The 24,817-nt window shown below is 39.7% G+C and overlaps 1 protein-coding gene and 5 gene segments (V, D, J or C); 3 read left to right on the top strand and 3 right to left on the bottom strand.

Annotated features, from left to right (window-relative positions):
* Nucleotides 1–490: 490 nt before the first annotated feature.
* Nucleotides 491–11,797, top strand: LOC113148213 (serine/threonine-protein kinase PAK 2-like). Of its 5 annotated transcripts, XM_026339810.1 has the most exons (16): nt 492–737; nt 1,717–1,756; nt 5,243–5,430; nt 5,516–5,622; nt 6,553–6,700; nt 6,795–6,811; nt 6,931–7,041; nt 7,204–7,327; nt 7,432–7,495; nt 7,628–7,676; nt 7,935–8,047; nt 8,148–8,265; nt 8,560–8,659; nt 8,803–8,999; nt 9,725–9,862; nt 9,991–11,797. In XM_026339810.1, the coding sequence occupies exons 3-16, from the start codon at nt 5,259–5,261 to the stop codon at nt 10,075–10,077; spliced, it is 1,545 nt and encodes a 514-aa protein (XP_026195595.1). In that variant the 5' UTR covers nt 492–737; nt 1,717–1,756; nt 5,243–5,258; the 3' UTR covers nt 10,078–11,797. The 5 variants fall into 5 exon arrangements, with proteins under 5 accessions (XP_026195598.1, XP_026195595.1, XP_026195596.1 ...); XM_026339813.1 differs by lacking the exon at nt 1,717–1,756 and having other exon boundaries at nt 491–737; XM_026339811.1 differs by lacking the exons at nt 492–737; nt 1,717–1,756 and adding an exon at nt 2,912–3,601.
* Nucleotides 11,798–14,902: 3,105 nt separating this feature from the next.
* Nucleotides 14,903–16,570, bottom strand: LOC113148706 (the record flags this gene model as incomplete). The annotated part of the segment is given in 2 exon segments: nt 14,903–15,482; nt 16,450–16,570. Coding segments are annotated over 2 exon segments (441 nt in total), but the record flags the coding sequence as incomplete, so codon positions are not given.
* Nucleotides 16,570–17,549, top strand: LOC113148694. The segment is given in 2 exon segments: nt 16,570–17,107; nt 17,200–17,549. Coding segments are annotated over 2 exon segments (390 nt in total).
* Nucleotides 17,550–18,061: 512 nt separating this feature from the next.
* On the bottom strand, nt 18,062–19,729 carry LOC113148705 (the record flags this gene model as incomplete). The annotated part of the segment is given in 2 exon segments: nt 18,062–18,641; nt 19,609–19,729. Coding segments are annotated over 2 exon segments (441 nt in total), but the record flags the coding sequence as incomplete, so codon positions are not given.
* Nucleotides 19,730–21,158: 1,429 nt separating this feature from the next.
* On the top strand, nt 21,159–21,719 carry LOC113148697. The segment is given in 2 exon segments: nt 21,159–21,287; nt 21,379–21,719. Coding segments are annotated over 2 exon segments (381 nt in total).
* Nucleotides 21,720–22,289: 570 nt separating this feature from the next.
* Nucleotides 22,290–23,887, bottom strand: LOC113148461 (the record flags this gene model as incomplete). The annotated part of the segment is given in 2 exon segments: nt 22,290–22,784; nt 23,764–23,887. Coding segments are annotated over 2 exon segments (444 nt in total), but the record flags the coding sequence as incomplete, so codon positions are not given.
* Nucleotides 23,888–24,817: the final 930 nt, after the last annotated feature.

Here is a 24,817-nt window from a genome sequence, read left to right on the forward strand (position 1 = left end):
CTTCTCCACTGTGGCCTTGTGCTGCTCATGTGGGGTTGTTGGGTTTTCTTTTATATATTTTTAAAATATTTTGTAAGGTCTTAAACCTTAAACGCTGTAAAGTGCATTGGGATTACGTCAGTTTTGATTTGGCGCTTTACAAATAAAACTGAATTGAATAAGCAATAAAAATAAAAATAACTGTATATATGTTCTAATTTTATTTTACTTCCCTGTGTTTTCTTCCGTTTCCCAGCCAGAATAATGTTTCAACTTGACATTACAATGAAAGCGCTCACCTTACAGTCCTTACCTATTCAAAGACTCTGAATTGTTAAATCAGAAGAGAAAATATTAAAGTTGCTTCTTTTAATAAACGCTTTTATTCATAGATCGCACTCTGTGTCGTGTTCTGATTTTTATTTACTGCTGCGCTTTACGCGCCTGATCAATTTGTCCATGTGAGCGCTACGGAAGCCGCGAGGTTCCGACTCCTCGGTTTGTTTCTACGACGTTCCGCTTCCTCTCCGCCAGGTTCCTCCACGGAACAAGCAAAGATCCAGGCTGAGCGAGTCCTTTGGGGGACGGAGAGGGGAATAAAGTGCCGTGAGTTCAAACGATATAGCTTTTCACACACATTAAGATAAAGTTGTGAAATCTCGGCGTCAAATCTGAGCTTTGGCCGCGCTGAAACTCAGCACGACCCGGGCGGAGTTCGGCTGCAGTGGCTCGTTTTATCTGCGGTTCACAGAAAGCCGGTGAGTTTATTTGCTTCTTCAATACAGCAAATCCAAGTCTTATCCTACACCCAAGTTTTTTGTAAACGTTTAGTCACCAGTAAGTTTTGGCACACGAAGCATTCAGTCAGACATTTTCTCCCATAATAGACGAGACACTTTTCCTGTGTCATGTCTGGAGGTCCAGATGCTGGTGCTACTGAGATCTTAAGTTGAACCCAAAGGAATCACAGTTTGCAGGGACATCGTAGTATTATAATAAAATGTGATATTCATAGGAATTAAGTTCAGACGCTGGTTTAAAATATGAACTCATCCACACACTATGGTTGTCATCTATATTATAATGTGCATACATCCAGAATAATGTAGCTACTGTAAACACCTGTTTATGGTTCCTGTGTGGTTTGATCTCACAGCAATGATCCAGTCAACTTTAATATATGTTTCTTTAAATTAATAAACACTACTTAGTGCTTATGAATGTATTCTTATTGTAGAGTTTTACCTATGTTTATATGAGAGGATGCATATATCCCTTGTATTTCCAGGGTTTTAAATGAGTAGCATGATTTGCATACAAATTAGACATAGTCATGTTTTTAAGGTGTATTCTGACAAGGGGGGGATTTAGCATTTTTCTACTAGCATTGTGTGAAATGAAGGTTTTTACACAACATAGTTAGATTATTTCAGCTTCTGATATGTGGAGATTTGCTGTAACAGTAAACAGAATATTTTATATATAGGTTTTATTCTGTTGACCAGCCAAAACAAGCTACTTGAGTTTTGGTGAAATGTGCGACTTTCATGACCTTTGTATCTTTAAAAATCTCGACATCTGTGAATACTACATACCAGTGGTTAAATAGTGAACAACCCACTGTGATTTCTCAGTTCTTCAGCACACAGAACCAGTCATTCATGTACTACAACAAGAAACTAACACATATCTGCTGTGACTTCTGAGCCTTGTTTTTTTATCTGGTCCAAATTATAGAGTCAAGTCGTGACAGCGGCTGCGGACTTCACTTTGCCAGGTTGGTTCATTTTGATCCATCATGATGTTGACACAGGGGTGAGGCAGCTGTTTGAATAACAGGATAAGGTGTTCAGTGTGGGTGTGCGGCTGGGCAGCGTGCTTATGCTTCACTTACTGCCTAGACCTATAATCAGTGGACTGACTGTAGACGTTAGTGAGCTCACACACTTTATTAGTACGTGTACATGTATATGCTGTACATGTATGTTGTCGCGTGTGGCTGTGTGGCTGTGTGGCTGTGTGGCTTTCGTGTTTTTGTGTCAGTGAATGAATGGGAGTGGAAGAGGGTGATGCGTGTGTTTGCGAGCCTCATCACTCCTTCCAGGAAGTTCTCCTCAGAATTTCCTTTTATAGAAGCCGAACACAAAAGGCTTGCTGTCCGCTTCCTGTAAACAGCTCGGTGGCTGTGCTTGTGGCACTCTGGTTGGCTGGCGCAGTTCTGTGAACCTCTGTGGCTGGGGAAGTTCCAGGATGAGGAAGTGGGCTTCCCTTGACATTGCCCAACCACAGGGAATAGAAAGTTCTCATATGCAGCAAGACAGTGGAGAATAAGGAATAGAAATTTATAAGGGCCCGAGGGATGTGACAGGCTGTGAGACGGTCAAAAGAGAGTTGCTGTGATTTTAAAAACAGATGCACTTGGAGGCTGTGTGCATGTAAAATATTCTGGTTGGAATTCAGTAAAGGAAAAGTGTAGCTTACAATTGCAAAGGGGGCATATCCACATATCATCACTGCTAAAAAGATACTGACAGGAACAGTTGGCAACATTAGCATTTATTTGAAGACTTGTTTGTGTATATTGAGGTTCACTACTCACTGTAAAATCATCGAGGGAAAATCTAAAATGTAAATATAATAATGTGATGCAAGGAAATGGTTTTGATTCTGACTTATCATGTTAATCATGCTGTGGCTGCTGACATATATCTTAATATGAAATGGGTAAAAGCAATCAGCATTTCTAAAGACGTTAACATTCACTCAACACGTTGGGAACTTGCTTCATGTCTGTACAGTAAATATTTAACCAATCCCAGCCACACTGTTATATTTACATATTCTCCTATCTGTTTAAGAATAAGGTTTCATTTCCTTAACTCTCTTTAAGAAATGAATAAACATTATTCCTAAAATGCCAAACTCGTCTTTTTAGGTAATTACTCAATGATCAACAGTTTCTGTTCAGAGCAAGCGAGTGTTTCCATTCATCTGAGTAGTGCTAGGGTGTGGACAGTTATACAAACACAGAGATATGTAGCCTAAAGTCCTGATATGTGCACCTGCTTGATTACCTCAAGGTTGTGGCTGCAAAGAGTAACTGATGGTCCAGAGCTCACAATGGACCCTCTGTTGGTAGTATGCATTTCACGGCTGGGAATGTGTGTGTGAAAGATGCAGGCCTGCATGAGGAGGAGCCTTGTGTGTGTGTATGTGTGTTGCTGTAATTAACTGGACAACTTGCCTCTTAACGCCCTGCAGCTATGGAATTCCTACCAAGAGACAACTTGTCTAAGCCGGGCCAGCCTGCACCTAACATTCAGCTCAACACACAGACACTCCCACAGTGAATTTGAAAGCGCACTTTAAGGCTATAGCGGGGCTAATTTTATCCTGCTGGGGCAAGAATACACTTGTCCCATCCCAGATTGCAGAGGTATGAGGCAGCCAGCTAAGACCTGCCCAGAGAAGGGTGAAAAGAGAGAAAGAGAGGGAAGGCAAACCGTGACAGACAAGTAGGTAAATGAGCACTAGAGAAGTAGGAGCACACACTCTGTGGGAATACAACAGTTTTACAACAGCTCACCTGGTCTCCGTAAGACGCGGGAGAGGCAACAAACAGGTCAGTTCTTGGTGGCTTGTATGAAAGAGTCGATAGTACTGAGGCCATGTTTGAGGATGTAGTGAAAGCTGGGTGGGGGGTGGAGGAGTGTCTCATATTCTGTGGGTGGACTAGATCTTGGGGTTGTGTTATATATTGATTTGAGTTGTCCCACATTTGAAAGTTGTTGATCAGTGTACATTTAAAGTGTGAGAAACCACTTCAGGTAGCACACATCCATCCACAGCAGAGTCGGCAGCAGTTATAGCTGGGAAACCTTCCATCATAACACTTCAGACAGTACAGTGGGTGCATGAAGGCTCAGCTCAGACACAGAACAAACCAGATTGTGTGAAATGCTTTGCATAACTTCAAAGGCAGTAAATAATAAGATTTCTTCATATATGGAGCCTTGCTTAGATTTTAGGTTTAGGTTTTTTTTTGCAGTGCTTATTCTCAATACCTCAACAGATTACAGAAGTTTATGTGTAAAGAAGAGGTCATACCCACCTGAGCCATGTTTGTTACCCGGGTTTAACATGCGCTGTGTCATTAGCGGTCAGACACAAAAAGTGAGGAAACCTTTGTTTGCTTCCTGTTTCCTCTCTGTGATGTCATCAAAAATGTAGGCTGCAGCTCAGAGTCTATCGAAGTGCTAGCTCTGCAAGACTGAAAGTGGTGCTTTTGTGGTTGAAGAAGTTGTGTATGCACATGTCTATGTCTGAACATGTGAGTGTGTACAATCTCGGTTTTCACCATATTAGGGTAATGAATGAGAGGGTGTCTACTGGTGGTAAAAGAAGAACTCATATCCTGTATATACTGTTGATAAAAATACCAATGTTGGATGCAAATGGAAGTTTGAAATGGAGCACAAATAAAAGTACAGAAATATTAAGAAATTAAGATACTGCAATTAAAGTATATAAATGATAAGTATACATTCCCCTCTGACACTTTTGTCCACCTCTTTTGTTGACCTCTGTTTACAATGTGGTGCCCTTCAACCGCACCACAAACAACAAGCTTCAAGTAATTGAATCATATCATGATAGGGTGTAAGGTGTCACAAGCTGAAAAACCCGAACTGCAGGTTTAACATATGATTTTATAAAGTAGATATACATGGATCGAATATTTCAGTAGAGTGGTCTTCATGGTGCTTTTGAGGTTTCACACTACACAGCTCAGTTCGTTTTACCCGAGTTGTCTTACCATTCTTACGCACTACTTCGTTAGCTCTCTTCTCTCTCTCTCTCTCTCCCTCTCTGTCTCACTACGTCCTTTCCTTCCTCATTCATTTGTAACGGTGTGCAAGACTCAACACGTCATCTTGCCCAGTCGGCTTTGCTTCTTGCACACATTCTGTGTTCCATTGGCTCCAACACTCAGTGCTGATCCACTGATTTGAGCATGGATGAGGTCTGTGTGAGTTTTTCTTAATTTGTTTTTCACTTGCGTCTTTCACTTTGTAATGTAGCCTAAACTTTGCTTGATTTGCAGCAGTTCCTCTCTAGCATTTGGGGCTATCGTAATGCTCTCGGTAGCATTGTGAAAAAAAAAAAACAGGAAGAGGTGAACCAACGAGTCTGCATGCAACAGCCTTACTTGCTGCGTCTCTTGGATTCATTTGACTTTGTGCACCTCATTATTACTCTGCAGGTGCACGTGTGTGTAGATGTGTGACAGCGGAGTGTGTGAGGACAAGCCCCCCGCCCCCCCTGTCAGGATGAGTAGCCAAGGAGGAGGAGCCAAGGACCCCCAGCTAGCCAATCAGAAGCCACTGCCCTCTGTACCAGAGGAGAAGAAGCCCAGGAACAAGATCATCTCCATCTTTGCCTATGAAAAAGGTGAGTGATTTGTGACACATAGAGCGAAAGACCACGTTCATGACACTGAATCGTCAAACACTTACCTGTTGACTTCTGCCTACAGGAGGCAAGAAGAAGGACAAGGATAAGGACAGGCCCGAGATATCCTCCCCATCTGACTTTGAACACACCATCCATGTGGGTTTTGATGCTGTCACAGGAGAGTTCACCGTAAGTGTCCATCCTTAATACTCTGCAACATGCCAGTTTCTACCTGTGACATCTTACAGACTTTCATCGGGTTGTTCCAGCTACTTGTAAATCCATCCGTAAGCCTGTGTTAAGTCTATCAGAGGTCAATAATTACCACTTGCTGGTTTCAAATGACTGATTCGGAGGGGCAACAGCTGGTTAGCCTAGATTATCTTAGCTTGAAGACCGGAAACAGGAGTGAAATAGCTGCTCTGTAAAATCTACAATTTGCAGAAGTTAAAAAGTTCACAATTCTCCTCTATTTATATGAAAATTATATCAATTAACTTCTCTTATTCTTGGCAAGAAAGTAAGGTCAAAAGGTCAAACTATTTAATTAAAAAAATGTCAAGACCTAACTCGGTTGATAGGAAACATATTTACTTATCTGTTATTTCTGTTCAACCAGAACCAACTATATAAATAGGAAGTCACAGTTTTAATTTTTTAAATTGAGAAATATGCGCCTGTGAGTTGGTGATGCAGTGTAGTATAAATGGAAATTTAATTTATGTTAACTTGCTAAATGCAGTTTAGCTATTAAGTTCCAGGTTACACAATTATATATAATATGTGTCAACATGACTCTCTGACACATCCAGCATCTGATGATTCAACTCTGAACATACAAGTTCCTTAAACATTTCTTGTGTATTGCTGTTAGATTACTGAGTTATGCCTGCAGTCTTTGAACACGTCACAACTCTCTGTCTCCAGCCTGTGCGAGCTTAACTCTACAGTAGAAAAGAGACAAATATATCATAAATAATGATACATCAACTTGTTAAACAATCAAAGCAAGAAAATGCAAAATCAGTCCACTCCGCTACGCCCAGCCCTCCATCTCTCTCTCTCATAGGTAGATGTCTGTATATGTTTTTAATTGTGCATGCACGTCTGTTTGTCCAGGGCATGCCGGAGCAGTGGGCCCGTCTCCTTCAAACCTCCAACATCAGCAAATCAGAACAGAAACAGAATCCTCAGGCTGTTCTCGACATCCTCAAATTCTACGATTCCACCAGTGGAAAACAGAAATACCTCAGTTTTTCTGCCTCGGGTCAGTTTGTTTTTTCTCAACGGAAGATTAAAAGTCCTGCGTTGTAACTGCAAACTCAGTCCTCTGTCCTCACTGCCTTGTTTTTGTCTTTCAGATAAAGACACACAGTCGGTGAGTAGTTCAGTTCACTAATTGTACTCTTGATCTTAACTTCACATTGAATGTATTATTGAATATATTCAGTAACTTTCTGCCTCCTGTTCTGTTTTATCTCCTGTTTGCTGTTGCAGCCGGGAAAGCAGGGTACGATGACTGGTGCATCAAGTGGCAAGGATGGTGATGATGATGATGATGACACTCCACCTCCAATTGTGGCGCCACGGCCAGAGCACACAAAATCAGTGAGTTATGCTTTCATGTTAGAAAAGAACGGCATTCAGAACGCCAGGCTACTACTATTTAGTACACGGTTTAGAAAAATTATAAAACCAGTAAGGAATGCTGATGTCACCAACTTTGAAAATTCATTATAGACTTAGTGTTAATCAAACATTTTATTTCAGGTGTACACAAGATCGGTGATAGATCCCCTCCCACCTTTAGAGACAGACTCAGCCTCTAAGGCCGCTGACAAACAGAAAAAGAAAGGAGGCAAGATGTCAGATGAGGAGATCATGGAGAAACTAAGTAAATAAAACACACACACAGACACATAAATGACACATTGCCAGCAGATGCACATCTGTTTTTGCCTCCAGTAGCTGACTTGGCAATTTTTGTGTGACTCTTAGGAACGATTGTCAGTGTTGGAGATCCTAAGAAGAAATACACTCGCTACGAGAAGATCGGCCAGGGGTGAGTCAGAATTAGGCATATAAAATTTTAAGTTTGGCAAGAAATGGGTTAGCAAAACTGACCAAATGCAGAATGTTAAAAAAAGCCCCTGATTGGATTTCAACTCTCAGTTCTGTTGTTTTTCACTTTCAGAGCATCTGGAACAGTTTTTACAGCCATAGATGTTGCCACAGGACAAGAGGTAAAGTTACTTTATCTTTTGTCCCTGCCGCTATAAAAAACACATTATTTTTTACCCCAACTCTATGATGAAGATATGATTGTGTCTTGGAAGCATATCACTATATTCCTGGTATTCCCATTATTCCTTGCGATGATTATTTTTAAAACATTTTAAACAATTTAATATTATTTCAGTAAAGTATTATTTAAATCATATTTACCCAGGGAGACTGTGTGTGTCTGCTGGGTCACATTTATAGGATGTTGTGTTTTGTAGGTGGCCATTAAACAGATCAACTTGCAGAAACAGCCAAAGAAAGAGCTAATTATCAATGAGATCCTTGTCATGAAGGAGATGAAGAACCCCAACATTGTCAATTTCTTAGACAGGTAACACTGTTACTGTTCAGACAATCATACAGTTAACGTATGAAACACCTGACTGGGAGTCGACTGCTTTGTGAATCTAACTGTATTTTAACTTTGTCAGTTTCCTGGTTGGAGACGAGCTTTTTGTGGTGATGGAGTATCTGGCTGGTGGCTCTCTTACTGATGTTGTGACAGAGACTTGCATGGATGAGGCTCAGATTGCAGCCGTCTGCAGAGAGGTAGGATTCTTCTCAGACTGTTTACAAAAAATTTCAGTAATAACCTTTTAAAGCCCTTATTTCACATTTATGTAGATTTCCACTGATGGGCTCAACAGATGTATTTTTAGAGAAAAGGGCGCACATACATTTTCATTACCGCAATATTACCATTCAACCACATAAACTCATGTCTTCCTGTGAAGTATCTCAGAATAGGAAACAAGTCTTAAATCAACAGAACGTCTCATTGACCTTCATCACAGTGAAACTGAATCTCAATGAACAGGCTCATAACTCTTTATGCTTCTGCAGGTTTTGCAGGCCCTGGAGTTTCTTCATTCCAACCAGGTCATCCACAGAGACATTAAGAGTGACAACGTACTGCTTGGGATGGACGGATCTGTGAAACTCAGTGAGCGAGCGCATACATAGACATAAATATATCATACTGTGTTTATCTGGCTGCATAACAAAGTGTCTTTTAATTTGCATGTCCAGTTTTGTAAGGACCAAAAATAAATAGATTTTAACGCATCATACTTCCTCTCTTTGCAGCTGACTTCGGCTTCTGTGCCCAGATCACTCCTGAGCAGAGCAAACGCAGCACTATGGTGGGGACTCCATACTGGATGGCTCCAGAGGTGGTGACACGGAAGGCCTATGGACCCAAAGTGGACATTTGGTCTCTAGGGATAATGGCCATAGAGATGGTGGAAGGAGAGCCTCCCTATCTCAACGAGAACCCTCTCAGGGTGAGTACGTGCTACCACACGTAAAGGATGGGCAACTCACCAGATGCATCGCTCTGTAGATGGGAATGTGCTCCCGGTCTGTCGACCTCTTTGGTCCAGACAGAAATATCTCAGCAACTGGTTGTAATATGGTGCTCAGAGGATAAATCCTGGTGACTTTTAAGTTTTATATATCTTATATCAGTGTTTTCACTTAGTTTCTATATATAAATGACTTCTAGATGGATTAGCAATATGTATTCATGCTTCCTAAAAATTTTAAATTAATTGAGTCATTCAAAGACGTTTGTTTTTTCAATAGCACCACCATGAGGTTGACATTTTTTGTTGTGCATTACATTGTAATCCATTGACTTTTCCACTAGCGCCATCGTCTGGTCAAAAATCTATCTTAGTACTTGGTATCTACATGCAAAAGAAAAGACATTCCCATCAGCCTCATTTGTAGTGTGTGTGTTGTGCTAGCATGTGAAATGGTTATGGTGAACATGATAGACATTATGCCTGCTTAGTGTTAACATGTGAACATTATCTTCTTGAGCATGTTAGCATTTGGCTCTAAGCAGCGCTGTGACCACGTAAACTATCTTGCAGATTTTAGTGTTGTTTCCATCACTGGACTTCACTTTATAACTTCCTTGAAATCTATAAAATGATCAGTGTTGGAGATGCAACAAGGTAATAAGGTAATTCTTACAATGCTGTTTTCTGATTCCTTGTTTTAGGCGCTCTATTTAATTGCCACCAATGGGACTCCTGAGCTGCAGAGTCCAGAGAAGCTGTCTCCTGTTTTCAGATCCTTCTTGTCCCGCTGTCTGGAGATGGATGTGGAGAAACGAGGGTCAGGCCAAGAACTGCTGCAGGTAGAGCAAAGGTTTTTCTTTTGTTTGAAGAGTGAATGAAATCTTTGTTGAAATGATGTATTGATTCTAAAAATGAAGTGCATTTCTAAAGTTATATTGCATATGTGTATTTCTTTGTCTTTCTGTAGCATCCATTCTTGAAGTTGGCCAAACCCCTGTCCAGCCTCACTCCACTCATCCTGGCTGCAAAAGAGGCCATGAAGGGCAATCGCTAAATCCCAGTCTCTAAGACTAGAAGAGCTAACGGCAGTGACATCCGAACCAGCCAGCATCTTTAGGTGGTCTGCGTATGATGACTGTCAGCCTGCTAGCGGTCACGTTTTTTTCAGAGGGTGACTAAATGCCTCTATTTCATAGTGTTTCATTACTGAAGCCATACTTATCTTACTTCTGTGCCTTGTTTTAAAGCTGCATACTGCCATATTGTTTGTCACAGTGATAACACATGTGTGCTGTTGACACAGGTTACTATTACACTATCCATAACAGGAACGATGGATCATTGTTGCAGAGTCTTAACACCAAATGCCATAATCCCCAATCGTCTTGTCTTACCACTAGGTGTCCTCCTAAAAGCTATTAACATTTCCTAGCTAGAGTTTCCTCTTTAACACATGTTGACCAAAGCTCTGAAAGCTTTTACTGAGGAAATGAGGAGTTGAGGAAAGGGGTAGTTGCTGTGGAAGACATTACAGCTGTGTCTCAATTCTATAAAATAATCAGGTTGTGTATTCATTTCTGGAGAAGTGACAAAATAAACTTTAGTCAAAGCGAAAACGTAATTCCTCAGTGTACTGTTCATGAGCACAATGAACAAGTTTTGCACCGGATTTTCCAGTAGTTTTAAAAGAGGCATCGGAAACAACAGTGTACTAAAGTTGTGCTGTGGCCCAGCATGACATAGTGCACTCTTTGTACAGTTGGAAAGCCATACCAGTGTCTTTATCTGACCCACTGAAGGGGTGGGATTCAAGATTATGTTTTTTCAGTCTGTTTTCTGTGCATGGAAATTTCAGTTCTTTTATAATGTAGAGGTAACAGGTCTAGATTGTCTCTGTTTACCATCCACCAAAACCCTGATGAACTGGGCTCTGATTTCAATCACCTTTGCTGTAGAACTCAGGCTCTTGGACTGTGCAAACCCGTCTGAACACTCTTCATGAAAACACACCCTGAATGCTCAGGCTTTCTGTTTTTCTCATTGTGATGTTTTGTCTAGATGTTCCCTTTGTCTTTTAAGTTCTGCAGTAGGTGCCTTACTGTTGGTGAGTTGGTGCAAGTTCATCACAAATACTGTATGAGTGTGTCTCAGTGTGTTGAACTGGAGGAAGCCTTTTTTGTATATTGTGTATTAGTAATGTTTTGAATTTTGTAAGGGCTTAAAAAACGTATGTATATCATTATTTTATATTTTTAACTAACACAACAGGAAACCATTTTGTTTTCTTGTTTGTTTTTTTTCTTATTTTCAGCATGTTTTTGTGTATACAATCATCCTCGGTTTTCTGAACTGGGTTAGTTCAAGCCATAAAATGTACTGATAATCCTGAGACACTCGAGCCAGACCTGAGTCATTCAGTATTTGAAAATGATTGTTTGTTTCACCCAGCATGGAGTACCAAATGAGTTTGGTTTGTACCTCACATTACAGCTAGTTGAGACAATCACTGGACAATTTAAATTGAATTTTAAGATTTTATTAAATGTGCCTTCAACCGATGCACAATGCAATAAAACCCACTTAAATGGTACTCAGCATGTTGACACAAACACTCAGTACTTACAAATACTGTTGTGGCTTCACCAAACACATTCCATTTCTAGTGTATGTGTGATATGAATGATGGAAAAGTTTGAAATGACTGTATTGTAGTTCATGAAACAAACTATTTCTGGCATTGAATAAAACTCAATTAAATTATTATAAAAGGTTGACTCAAAGAGACTTGTCTGTAAATTACTAAATGCGTTTTATCTTTCTGTGTCCAAGAAAATATTATCTCATCCACCTGTGATGCAAATGATTGAAATTAATTCTCCTTTGTTAACACAAGAGGGAAGTATTTCATCTTCATTTAGCAGAAACTTAAATAAATGTGTTTATGAGGCATTACAGTAAGTCCTCTGCCAGGAATTAGGTCAACATTACGTGCATTTTTTTAGACACACTTACAAACAAAGTTAATGATGTTTCCCTGCTGATTCTGTCCCATTCATAAAAAGATAACTGATGAGATTCATTTGACTGTGTAGCACTAAATACATCATTTCAGTAGCAGTGAATTTGAACCTGAATCTTACGATCAGTGCAGTTCAGGCTGAAGATGAGAGAATATAAGTGTCTGTCATTGTGACATGGAGCAAACAGATTGCCTTGTTGCAACTGTGAGCTATTGTAGGAGATCATGATATGCACCAATGCTCACAGGAACCAAGCACGGCGAGCCAGAGCGCAACCACAGCTTACAAAAATATCCTGATGTTCCTCCCTAGTCAAAAGGGAAGTGAAACCCTGATTTCCATATGTCAGACTTTTGCACCTCCAGATGTTCACACACTGTCTTTGACTCAAAAGACAGTTTGAATTACAAAGAAATCAAAGAAAGCAATAATATATGGTGTATATTTTCATTTAACATGAAAAAACACAAACTACAGAAAGAATGGGAGTTGTATTTCTGATATTTTCTGAAATATTAACTAAAACATTGTAACAGATCTATAGCATATTGCTTAGCGGTGAGATTGTATATGACACAATTCTCACCTACGATCTTATGAGTAATAATAATCATAACTATAAATGTTATGCTGCTAGTGGTGACTAACATCAGCTCAAAGCCAGACACTTGAACTGAAGATGATGATAAATGAAAGTTAAGATGAAAAACTTGAAAGTATCTGTTTTATATTGTACTGTTTACCATGAATTCCTTGTAGATTTAAGCTAAGCACTTCATACTTCTGCCATTATGTCTGTTTATTAACTGTCAACGTTTTTCTATTGTTCTAATAAAAGTTGAGTTTGGTTCTAGTACATCAAAATGACAGATTATGAAAACAAAGAAGGCCCAAATGAGGGCACAAACTGTGCTCCACCTCACCTCTGCTTTTTCAGTTTCACAAGACCAGGTGTGTGTTTGCCTTCTTAAAGTATTTTGCATAACTTTAATGCACCTTTGCTTGTCAGAGTTTAAGTTCTGTCACAGAGTCACAACTGCGTTTCATGCATTTACACGCTAAACTGCATCAGATGATGTTGCCAATAACTCTGATTACCATTTTGGATAAGTTGGGTAAGTTGCTGCCCCTGCTGTGTTGGTTGTCTCTCACCAGAACCTGCAGGCTGTGTGGGACTACCCAGTGTCCCCACCACATCCACTGGAGGATGAATAAAGAAATGCTAGCGAATGAAGGTTTTGGAAATAAAGAAAACTGACACACTGCTCATTTCTTTAATTTGATCAAATGTGCAAACGTTTAGTTCAATCAGCTGACTGAGTACATCCACTTCTTTTTGATAAAACAAGCAGAGTCAAAAATCGCACTGCAGTCAAACTTCTGCATAGTATGTATTCTCTCTTTGCTGATGTGATTTAAGGGTCAGATGGATGCTGTCACTGTCACAGTTTTTTTTTTTTATCAGACTCAGTGTTTCATGACTCCTTCACTATGTTCAACAGTCTCCAGCATCTACATCCATCACCTATTCACCACCGCTCTCATCAGACATTCCTCTAGAGATGGAAGAAACCTCTGCTACTTACATTCAAAGATGAGTTTGGGTACAAGATGACCTGCTTACTGAAGAAAACATGACTACAATATTGAAATGTCAGACAACAGACAAAACAAAACTGTTTTCCATTTATATTTTAAATCATAGCTGCTGAAAATTCAAATGGTATTCTTTCTGATATTGTGTCCTGAGTGTGTTTGAGAGCAGAGTAATCATTTCCATAGAGAGGAGGCTTTGCATCATCAGCTGATCCTCCAGTGAACTCAGAAGGTTTATAGTCCTGGGAGTTCAACACTGCACCACTCAGATGTGTCAGTCAACACAACACAAACCACAACCAGCCTGACTCTCATCACCATCCTCATCTGGACGCTGCTCTGCTGCTGCTGTTTCACAGGTTCATTCACTCAGCAACATTTCAAACATGATGTGCTGCTTTTTCTCTCATTTCTTTCTGCTGACAAATGAAGGATTTGTTTTTGTCTGCAGGATGCAGCGCTCAGGTGACTGTGACTCAGCCTCCAATAGAGACTTTTACTCCAGGATCCACTGTCACTCTGACCTGTAAAACCAACCTGGCTGTTTACAGAGACAGTAATGGTAATGAAGATATGCACTGGTATCAACAGAAATCTGGACAGCCTCCAAAGCTCCTGATTAAATCTGTTAGCACACTTGAATCAGGAAAACCAGCTCGGTTTAGTGGCAGTGGAAGCAGCACTGACTTCACTTTGACCATCAGTGGAGTTCAGGCTGAAGATGCCGCAGTTTACTACTCTAAGAGTGGACATGTGATTAACCGTGCTGCTGTGTTCACACAGTGATTAGTAGTCGTACAAAAACCTCCTCAGTCAGACTGCAGAGACACTGAACTGTTACAGCAGGAACCAACTGCAGCTGCTGAAGAGGAAGAGACTCTGACACAGACCACTGAACACAGAGCTCACAGTGACCTCACCAAGCACTAAATACATGTTCACAGCAATGTTTCAAAGACGTTATGTGAAAAACACTCAATAGTTGGACTTATTCCACATCATGTTCTGTTTACTCTCAGCAAAAATAGACACATAACAAATGAACAAATGAATCATGATTTATGACATGATAAACGTCAGTGTACTAACATCGGTTTTTGTTTAATTTTTATTGTGACAACATGTATCCTGTGTAATGGTACTTTCAGTAAAAATGTATAAATTTAAAACAATATATTTATCTTATCACTCATACCTGAAGCATTTGATTTGATTTGATTTGATTGGAGTCTTCATGAAACAAAACACCACAACACTTCATCATATTCTTCATCAAAGCAAGCTTTATTAGCAAAAACAGCAACCATCAACATAACTAACTAAACACACTTATATCTACGTACTGAGCTCCACACATGAGTCTCTAAGTTGTTGTTGTCCAACTCTTTCCAGCAGTGTTGTTCTCTGTCACACTAACATCTAGTTTCCCTACAAACATTCAAACTCATATTGATGAGAGCAGCAGGTTTGTTCCTCCTGCTCTCCACAGACAGAGCTCCTGTCTGTGTCTTCTTTCAGCTCCTTTAGTTCTCACACTGGTTCTTGTGGAAGGACTGGGTCTGACTGTGGCCATGATGGAGGACGTTGCAGGAGTACAGTTCTGCTTTCGTCCAGAGGTCCTTGCTCAGGGTCAGGGTGCTGCTGCTGCTGAAGCGTCCGTTCTTCTCCTCCTCTGAACTGGTCAGGACCCCCTTTGTCACCTCCATCCCGTGCACCTCCCAGCTCACCACAGCTCCCGGAGGAGTGTAGCCAGTCAGCAGACAGGACAGCGTGGCCGAATCCCCAGAGAGCTGCTCAGGGGAGGGAGGAAGCAGAGAGACTGAGGGTCTGACCGTGGGACCAGCTGGAGGAGAGAGCAGAGACACACAAGGAGCAGATTAACTTCCACTTTAGGACAGAGCTGAACAGGAGATAGTAATGATACAAGACAGAGGTTGATGCTAACATGTACTAAGTCAGAGGAAGAAGTACAAAACTAAAGACTGGAGTAGAACTTCAAGACCACGACTGATACCATAATCCACCACAAGCAGAATTACAACTTCAAATTCTTGAGTCAGGTCAAAGTTTTCTGTCAATGTGGAGACATGATGTAAAATAAAAAAGCCCAGCTGGTGAAGGTGGAGCTGATTTCAACCCCTTTATGTAATGACAAGTGATTATTCTGTAATGATACATCATCAATTAGTAGATGATCATATTTTCATTAAGATTCCACATGTGCAAAATTGAACTTGTAACTAGAGATGTCGAATAAATGTGGAAGTGTAAAATGGACATAAAGTGAATCAGAATTACAGTAGAATAAAATTAAAGCAATAAAAAATAAAAATGAAGAATATGTCAAGATTTTACTGAAGGGGTAAAAAAAATTAAGGTGTAACAAATAAATGAAAATGGTTCAAATGACCTTAATTTTCCAATTTGAAGTCATGTATTTTTTTGTGTAGCACTCATTGTTAACGGACGATAGTCTGAACATGACTTACAGTAAATATGTAAACATATAACTGAAAGGTTTCACTTCTTGTTCACGGCTTCAGACTAATGAAATTCAAACTCAAACTACATCTACTACTGCAGCATGTACATAAATATCAGCATCATGTATTATACTGTCAACTATAAATGAAAAGCTTCTAATGTCTGTACAATGTTTTCATTAACAATAATACAGCTTTAAAGATGCTGTGGCAGAGAAATGTAGACGATGTTTAATTTATCTAACGATAATTACATTTTTGTACATCCTACAGAAACATTTGGTGAAGTATTTAATGTGGTAGAATTGATAAAGGTCTGTTACTTACAGTAATTGATGAGTTTGGTTCCTCCACCAAATGTGTACCACAGTGATACAAAGTCATTAAGAGGCCGTACAAAAACCTGCTGCACTGTGAACACAGCATCTGTACACTGAAAACACTCTATTTACATTTTATAACTGCATCATTCATATTTAAATCACTCTAAAATAGATTTTAAATAAGCCAGCTTGAATTTCCTTCTTGAACTAAAATTGTTTCTAAATTCTGTTCTAACTAAATAATGATGCAGAAATGTACCCACTATCTGTTTTCTAAAATGTCTTTAACTGAATTGTAACAAGTGCTAAAAAATTCCTTAAAATACAATTACAGACATTTACACATTTTCTTAAGATATGAAACTATATTTTAACTTTTAGAAATTTTAGGTAATCAAAAAACACAATACAAAACCAGACAGAATCCCTCCTGATGTTGTGTCTCACGTTGTGTTGAGTGTGTTGAGAGTAGAGAAATCATTTCCATAGAGAGGAGGCTTTGCATCATCAGCTGATCCTCCAGTGAACTCAGAAGGTTTATAGTCCTGGGAGTTCAACACTGCACCACTCAGATGTGTCAGTCAACACAGCACAAACCACAACCAGCATGACTCTCATCACCATCCTCATCTGGACGCTGCTCTGCTGCTGCTGTTTCACAGGTTCATTCACTCAGCAACATTTCAAACATGATGTGCTGCTTTTTCTCTCCTTTCTTTCTGTTGACAAATGAAGGATTTGTTTTTGTCTGCAGGATGCAGCGCTCAGGTGACTGTGACTCAGCCTCCAGTAGTGACTTTTACTCCAGGATCCACTGTCACTCTGACCTGTAAAACCAACCAGGCTGTTGACAGAGACATCTTGGATAATGAATATATGTGCTGGTATCAACACAAACCTGGACAGACTCCAAAGCTCCTGATATATGCTGTTAGCACACTTGAATCAGGAACACCAGCTCGGTTTAGTGGCAGTGGAAGCAGCACTGACTTCACTTTGACCATCAGTGGAGTTCAGGCTGAAGATGCAGCCGTTTACTACTGTCAGAGTTACCATGAAATTAACAGTGCTGATGTGTTCACACAGTGATTAGTAGTCGTACAAAAACCTCCTCAGTCAGACTGCAGAGACACTGAACTGTTACAGCAGGAACCAACTGCAGCTGCTGAAGAGGAAGAGACTCTGACACAGACCACTGAACACAGAGCTCACAGTGGCCTCAACAAGCACTAAATACATGTTCACAGCCATACTTATATGAAACACAAATTAGAAGAAGTTATATGAAAAACACTCTCAAAAAATTTCACTTATACTACATCATGCACTGTTTTGTTTACTCTTAGAAAAATATACACATAATCCCTGAACAAATGAATCATGATTTATGACACAATGAACATCAGGATACTTACATTGGTTGTGTTTGATTTGTATTGTGACAACATGTATCCTGTGTAATGTTACTTTCAGTAAAAATGTATAAAGCATAACAATATATTTATCGTATCATTCATACCTGATGCATTTGATTTTCTGCAGAGATGAGGATAATTGATAAATCTATTTATTTTCTAATGAGTCTTCATGATACAAAACACCACAACACTTCATCATGTTCTTCATCAAAGCAAACTTTATTAGCAAATACAGCAACCATCAACATAACTAACTAAACACACTTATATCTACGTACTTAGCTCCACACATTGGTCTCTAAGTTGTTGTTGTCCAACTCTTTCCAGCAGTGTTGTTCTCTGTCACACTAACATCTAGTTTCTCTACAAACATTCAAACTCATATTGATGAGAGCAGCAGGTTTGTTCCTCCTGCTCTCCACAGACAGAGCTCCTGTGTGTGTCTTCATTCAGCTCCTCTAGTTCTCACACTGGCTCTTGTGGAAGGACTGGGTCTGACTGTGGCCATGATGGAGGACGTTGCAGGAGTACAGTTCTGCTTTCGTCCAGAGGTCCTTGCTCAGGGTCAGGGTGCTGCTGCTGCTGAAGCGTCCGTTCTTCTCCTCCTCTGAACTGGTCAGGACCCCCTTTGTCACCTCCATCCCGTGCACCTCCCAGCTCACCACAGCTCCCGGAGGAGTGTAGCCAGTCAGCAGACAGGACAGCGTGGCCGAATCCCCAGAGAGCTGCTCAGGGGAGGGAGGAAGCAGAGAGACTGAGGGTCTGACCGTGGGACCAGCTGGAGGAGAGAGCAGAGACACACAAGGAGCAGATTAACTTCCACTGTAGGATAGAGCTGAACAGGAGATAGTTATGATACAAGACAGAGGTTGATGCTAACATGTACTAAGTCAGAGGAAGAAGGACAAAACTAAAGACTGGAGTAGAACTTCAAGACCACGACTGATACCATAATCCACCACAAGCAGAATTACAACTTCAAATTCTTGAGTCAGGTCAAAGTTTTCTGTCAATGTAGAGACATGATGTAAAATAAAAAAGCCCAGCTGGTGAAGGTGGAGCTGATTTCAACCCCTTTATGTAATGATAAGTGGTTATTCTGTAATGATACATCATCAATTAGTAGATGATCATATTTTCATTAAGATTCCACATGTGCAAAATTGAACTTGTAACTAGAGATGTCGAATAAATGTGGAAGTGTAAAATGGACATAAAGTGAATCAGAATTACAGAAGAATAAAATTAAAGCAATAAAAAATTAAAATAAAGAATATCTCAAGATTTTACTGAAGAGGTCAAAAAAATTAAGGTGTAACAAATAACTCAAAATGGTTCAAATGACCTTAATTTTCCAATTTGAAGTCATGTATTTTTTTGTGTAGCACTCATTGTTAACGGACGATAGTCTGAACATGACTTACAGTAAATATGTAAATATGTAACTGAAAGGTTTCACTTCTTGTTCACGGCTTCAGACTAATGAAATTCAAACACAAACTACATCTACTACTGCAGCATGTACATAAATATCAGCATCATGTATTATACTGTCAACAATAAATGAAAAGGTTCTAATGTCTGTACAGTGTTTTCATTAACAATAATACAGCTTTAAAGATGCTGTAGCAGAGAAATGTAGGCGATGTTTAATTTATCTAACGATAATTACATTTTTGTACATCCTACAGAAACATTTGGTGAAGTATTTAATGTGGTAGAATTGATAAAGGTCTGTTACTTACAGTAATTGATGAGTTTGGTTCCTCCACCAAATGTGTACCACAGTGATACAAAGTCATTAAGAGGCCGTACAAAAACCTGCTGCACTGTGAACACAGCATCTGTACACTGAAAACACTCTATTTACATTTTATAACTGCATCATTCATATTTAAATCACTCTAAAATAGATTTTAAATAAGCCAGCTTGAATTTCCTTCTTGAACTAAAATTGTTTCTAAATTCTGTTCTAACTAAATAATGATGCAGAAATGTACCCACTATCTGTTTTCTAAAATGTCTTTAACTGAATTGTAACAAGTGCTAAAAAATTCCTTAAAATACAATAACAGACATTTACACATTTTCACCACTCTGCACCACTCAGATGTGTCAGTCAACACAGCACAAACCACAACCAGCATGACTCTCATCACCATCCTCATCTGGACGCTGCTCTGCTGCTGCTGTTTCACAGGTTCATTCACTCAGCAACATTTCAAACATGATGTGCTGCTTTTTCTCTCCTTTCTTTCTGCTGACAAATGAAGGATTTGTTTTTGTCTGCAGGATGCAGCGCTCAGGTGACTGTGACTCAGCCTCCAGTAGAGACTTTTACTCCTGTAAAACCAACATGCCTGTTCTCACATATGATGATGGAGATGAGGCTATGTCCTGGTATCAACAGAAACCTGGACAGCCTCCAATTTTTAATTAGAAGAGTTGTAATAACTGCTTAAAAAGCCCCAAAATATAATAACAGACATTTATGAAATATTTAAAGATATGAAACTATAATTTAACTTTTAGAATTTTAAGGTAAATCAAAAAAACACAATTCAAAACCCAATAGCATTTCTCCTGATGTTGTGTCTCACGTTGTCTTGAGCGTGTTGAGAGCAGAGAAATCATTTCCATAGAGAGGAGGCTTTGCATCATCAGCTGATCCTCCAGTGAACTCAGAAGGTTTATAGTCCTGGGAGTTCAACACTGCACCACTCAGATGTGTCAGTCAACACAGCACAAACCACAACCAGCATGACTCTCATCACCATCCTCATCTGGACGCTGCTCTGCTGCTGCTGTTTCACAGGTTCATTCACTCAGCAACATTTCAAACATGATGTGCTGCTTTTTCTCTCCTTTCTTTCTGCTGACAAATGAAGGATTTGTTTTTGTCTGCAGGATGCAGCGCTCAGGTGACTGTGACTCAGCCTCCAGTAGAGACTTTTACTCCTGTAAAACCAACATGCCTGTTCTCACATATGATGATGGAGATGAGGCTATGTCCTGGTTCACATAACCTGGACACGCCTCCAATTTTTAATTAGAAGAGTTGAAAAATGCTTAAAAAAAGCCCCAAAATATAATAAAGACATTAGAAATAGTTAAGATTGAAAACGTATAAATTTAACTTTTAGAATTTAAGGTAGATCAAAAAAAACATTCAAAACACAATAGCATTTCTCCTGATGTTGTGTCCTCACGTTGTCTTGAGCGTGTTGAGAGCAGAGAAATCATTTCCATAGAGAGGAGGCTTGCATCATCAGCTGATCCTCCAGTGAAACTCAGAAGGTTTATAGTCCTGGGAGTTCAACACTGCACCACTCAGATGTGTCAGTCAACACAGCACAAACCACAACCAGCATGACTCTCATCACCATCCTCATCTGGACGCTGCTCTGCTGCGGCTGTTTCACAGGTCATTCACTCAGCAACATTTCAAACATGCTGTGCTGCTTTTTCTATCCTTTCTTTCTGCAGACAAATGAAGGATTTGTTTTTGTCTGCAGGATGCAGCGCTCAGGTGACTGTGACTCAGCCTCCAGTAGAGACTTTTACTCCAGGATCCACTGTCACTCTGACCTGTAAAATCAACCCAGCTGTTTACAGAGACAGTGATGGTGATGACTGGATGCACTGGTATCAACAGAAACCTGGACAAGCTCCAAAGCTCCTGATCAAATATTCGAAAACACTTGAATCAGGAACACCAGCTCGGTTTAGAGGCAGTGGAAGCAGCACTGACTTCACTTTGACCATCAGTGGAGTTCAGGCTGAAGATTCAGCAGTTTACTACTGTCAGAGTTACCATGGTGGAGCATTGTTCACACAGTGATTAGTAGTCGTACAAAAACCTCCTCAGTCAGACTGCAGAGACACTGAACTGTTACAGCAGGAACCAACTGCAGCTGCTGAAGAGGAAGAGACTCTGACACAGACCACTGAACACAGAGCTCACAGTGACCTCAACAAGCACTAAATACACGTTTACAGTCATACTTATATGAAACACAAATTGGAAGAAGTTATGTGAAAACAACTGTTAAAAAATTGGACTTACAACACATCATGTTCTGTTTACTCTCAGCAGAAATAGACACATAATGCCTGAACAAATGCATTGTGATTTATGACATGATGAACGTCAGGTTACTAACATTGGTTTTGTTTAATTTTTATTGTGACAACATGTATCCTGTGTAATGTTACTTTCAGTAAAAATGTATAAAAGCATAACAATATATTTATCTTATCAGTTATGCCTGAAGCATTTGATTTGATTTGATTTGATTTGATTTGAGTCTTCATGATACAAAACACCACAACACTTCATCATATTCTTCATCAAAGCAAGCTTTATTAGCAAAAACAGCAACCATCAACATAACTAACTAAACACAGTTAAATCTACGTACTGAGCTTCACACATGAGTCTCTAAGTTGTTGTTGTCCAACTCTTTCCAGCAGTGTTGTTCTCTGTCACACTAACATCTAGTTTCTCTACAAACATTCAAACTCATATTGATGAGAGCAGCAGGTTTGTTCCTCCTGCTCTCCACAGACAGAGCTCCTGTCTGTGTCTTCATTCAGCTCCTCTAGTTCTCACACTGGTTCTTGTGGAAGGACTGGGTCTGACTGTGGCCATGATGGAGGACGTTGCAGGAGTACAATTCTGCTTTCGTCCAGAGGTCCTTGCTCAGGGTCAGGGTGCTGCTGCTGCTGAAGCGTCCGTTCTTCTCCTCCTCTGAACTGGTCAGGACCCCCTTTGTCACCTCCATCCCGTGCACCTCCCAGCTCACCACAGCTCCCTGAGGAGAGTAGCCAGTCAGCAGACAGGACAGCGTGGCCGAACCCCCAGAGAGCTGCTCAGGGGAGGGAGGAAGCAGAGAGACTGAGGGTCTGACCGTGGGACCAGCTGGAGGAGAGAGCAGAGACACACAAGGAGCAGATGAACTTCCACTGTAGGACAGAGCTGAACAGGAGACAGTTATGATACAAGAGAGAGGTTGATACTAACATGTACTAAGTCAGAGGAAGAAGGACAAAACTAAAGACTGGAGTAGAACTTCAAGACCACGACTGATACCATAATCCACCACAAGCAGAAGTACAACTTCAAATTCTTGAGTCAGGTCAAAGTTTTCTGTCAATGTGGAGACATGATGTAAAATAAAAAAGCACAGCTGGTGAAGGTGGAGCTGATTTCAACCCCTTTATGTAATGACAAGTGGTTATTCTGTAATGATACATCATCAATTAGTAGATGATCATATTTTCATTAAGATTCCACATGTGCAAAATTTAACTTGTAACTAGAGATGTCAAATAAATGTGGAAGTGTAAAATGGACATAAAGTGAATCAGAATTACAGAAGAATAAAATTAAAGCAATAAAAAATAAAAATGAAGAATATCTCAAGATTTTACTGAAGAAGTAAAAAAATTAAGGTGTAACAAATAAATGAAAATGGTTCAAATGACCTTAATTTTCCAATTTGAAGTCATGTATTTTTTTGTGTAGCACTCATTGTTAACGGACGATAGTCTGAACATGACTTACAGTAAATATGTAAATATATAACTGAAAGGTTTCACTTCTTTTTCACGGCTTCAAACTAATGAAATTCAAAAACAAACTACATCTATTACTGCAGCATGTACATAAATATCAGCATCATGTATTATACTGTCAACTATAAATGAAAAGTTTCTAATGTCTGTACAGTGTTTTCATTAACAATAATACAGCTTTAAAGATGCTGTAGCAGAGAAATGTAGACGATGTTTAATTTATCTTATATTTATCTAAGATAATTCCCATTTTTTTTACATCGCTACAGAAACATTTGGTGAAGTATTTAATGTTGTAGAATTGATAAAGGTCTGTTACTTACAGTAATTGATGAGTTTGGTTCCTCCACCAAAAGTGCACCACAGTGATAAAAAATCATTAAGAGGCCGTACAAAAACCTGCTGCACTGTGATCACAGCATGTGTCCGCTGAAAACTATTCTCTATTTACATGGTACAACACCAGCATTCATAGTTTAAATCACTCTAACACAGATTTCAAATAAGCCAGCTTGAATTTCCTTCTTGAACTAAAATTGTTTCTAAATTCTGTTCTAACTAAATAATGATGCAGAAATGTACCCACTATCTGTTTTCTAAAATGTCTTTAGAAGAATTGTAATAACTGCTAGAAAATCCAAACAATACAATAAGAGACATTTACAAAATATTTAAAGATATGAAACTATAATTTCACTTTTAGAAATTTTAGGTACAAAAACACACAATACAAAACCCAAGAGATTTCCTCCTGATGTTGTGTCTCACGTTGTCTTGAGCGTGTTGAGAGCAGAGAAATCATTTCCATAGAGAGGAGGCTTTGCATCATCAGCTGATCCTCCAGTGAACTCAGAAGGTTTATAGTCCTGGGAGTTCAACACTGCACCACTCAGATGTGTCCGTCAACACAGCACAAACCACAACCAGCATGACTCTCATCACCATCCTCATCTGGACGCTGCTCTGCTGCTGCTGTTTCACAGGTTCATTCACTCAGCAACATTTCAAACATGATGTGCTGCTTTTTCTCTCCTTTCTTTCTGCTGACAAATGAAGGATTTGTTTTTGTCTGCAGGATGCAGCGCTCAGGTGACTGTGACTCAGCCTCCAGTAGTGACTTTTACTCCAGGATCCACTGTCACTCTGACCTGTAAAACCAACCCGGCTGTTTTCACATATGATGGAAAAGAGTATATGCACTGGTATCAACAGAAATCTGGACAAACTCCAAAGCTCCTGATAAAAGTTGTAAACACACTTGAATCAGGAACACCAGCTCGGTTTAGTGGCAGTGGAAGCAGCACTGACTTCACTTTGACCATCAGTGGAGTTCAGGCTGAAGATGCAGCTGTTTACTACTGTCAGAGTGCACATGCT

The sequence above is a fragment of the Anabas testudineus genome, chromosome 22 (assembly GCF_900324465.2).
Source record: "Anabas testudineus chromosome 22, fAnaTes1.2, whole genome shotgun sequence".
NCBI classification, from domain to species: domain Eukaryota; kingdom Metazoa; phylum Chordata; class Actinopteri; order Anabantiformes; family Anabantidae; genus Anabas; species Anabas testudineus.

Excerpts from the sequence above, each read along its gene's own strand:
- LOC113148213 (XM_026339813.1), top strand. The coding sequence starts at position 5,259 with ATGTGTGACAGCGGAGTGTGTGAGGACAAGCCCCCCGCCCCCCCTGTC. Across the intron at positions 7,042-7,203 it reads GGCCAGAGCACACAAAATCA|GTGTACACAAGATCGGTGAT; the intron begins GTGAGTTATGCT and ends ATTTTATTTCAG. Across the intron at positions 7,328-7,431 it reads GGAGATCATGGAGAAACTAA|GAACGATTGTCAGTGTTGGA; the intron begins GTAAATAAAACA and ends TGTGACTCTTAG.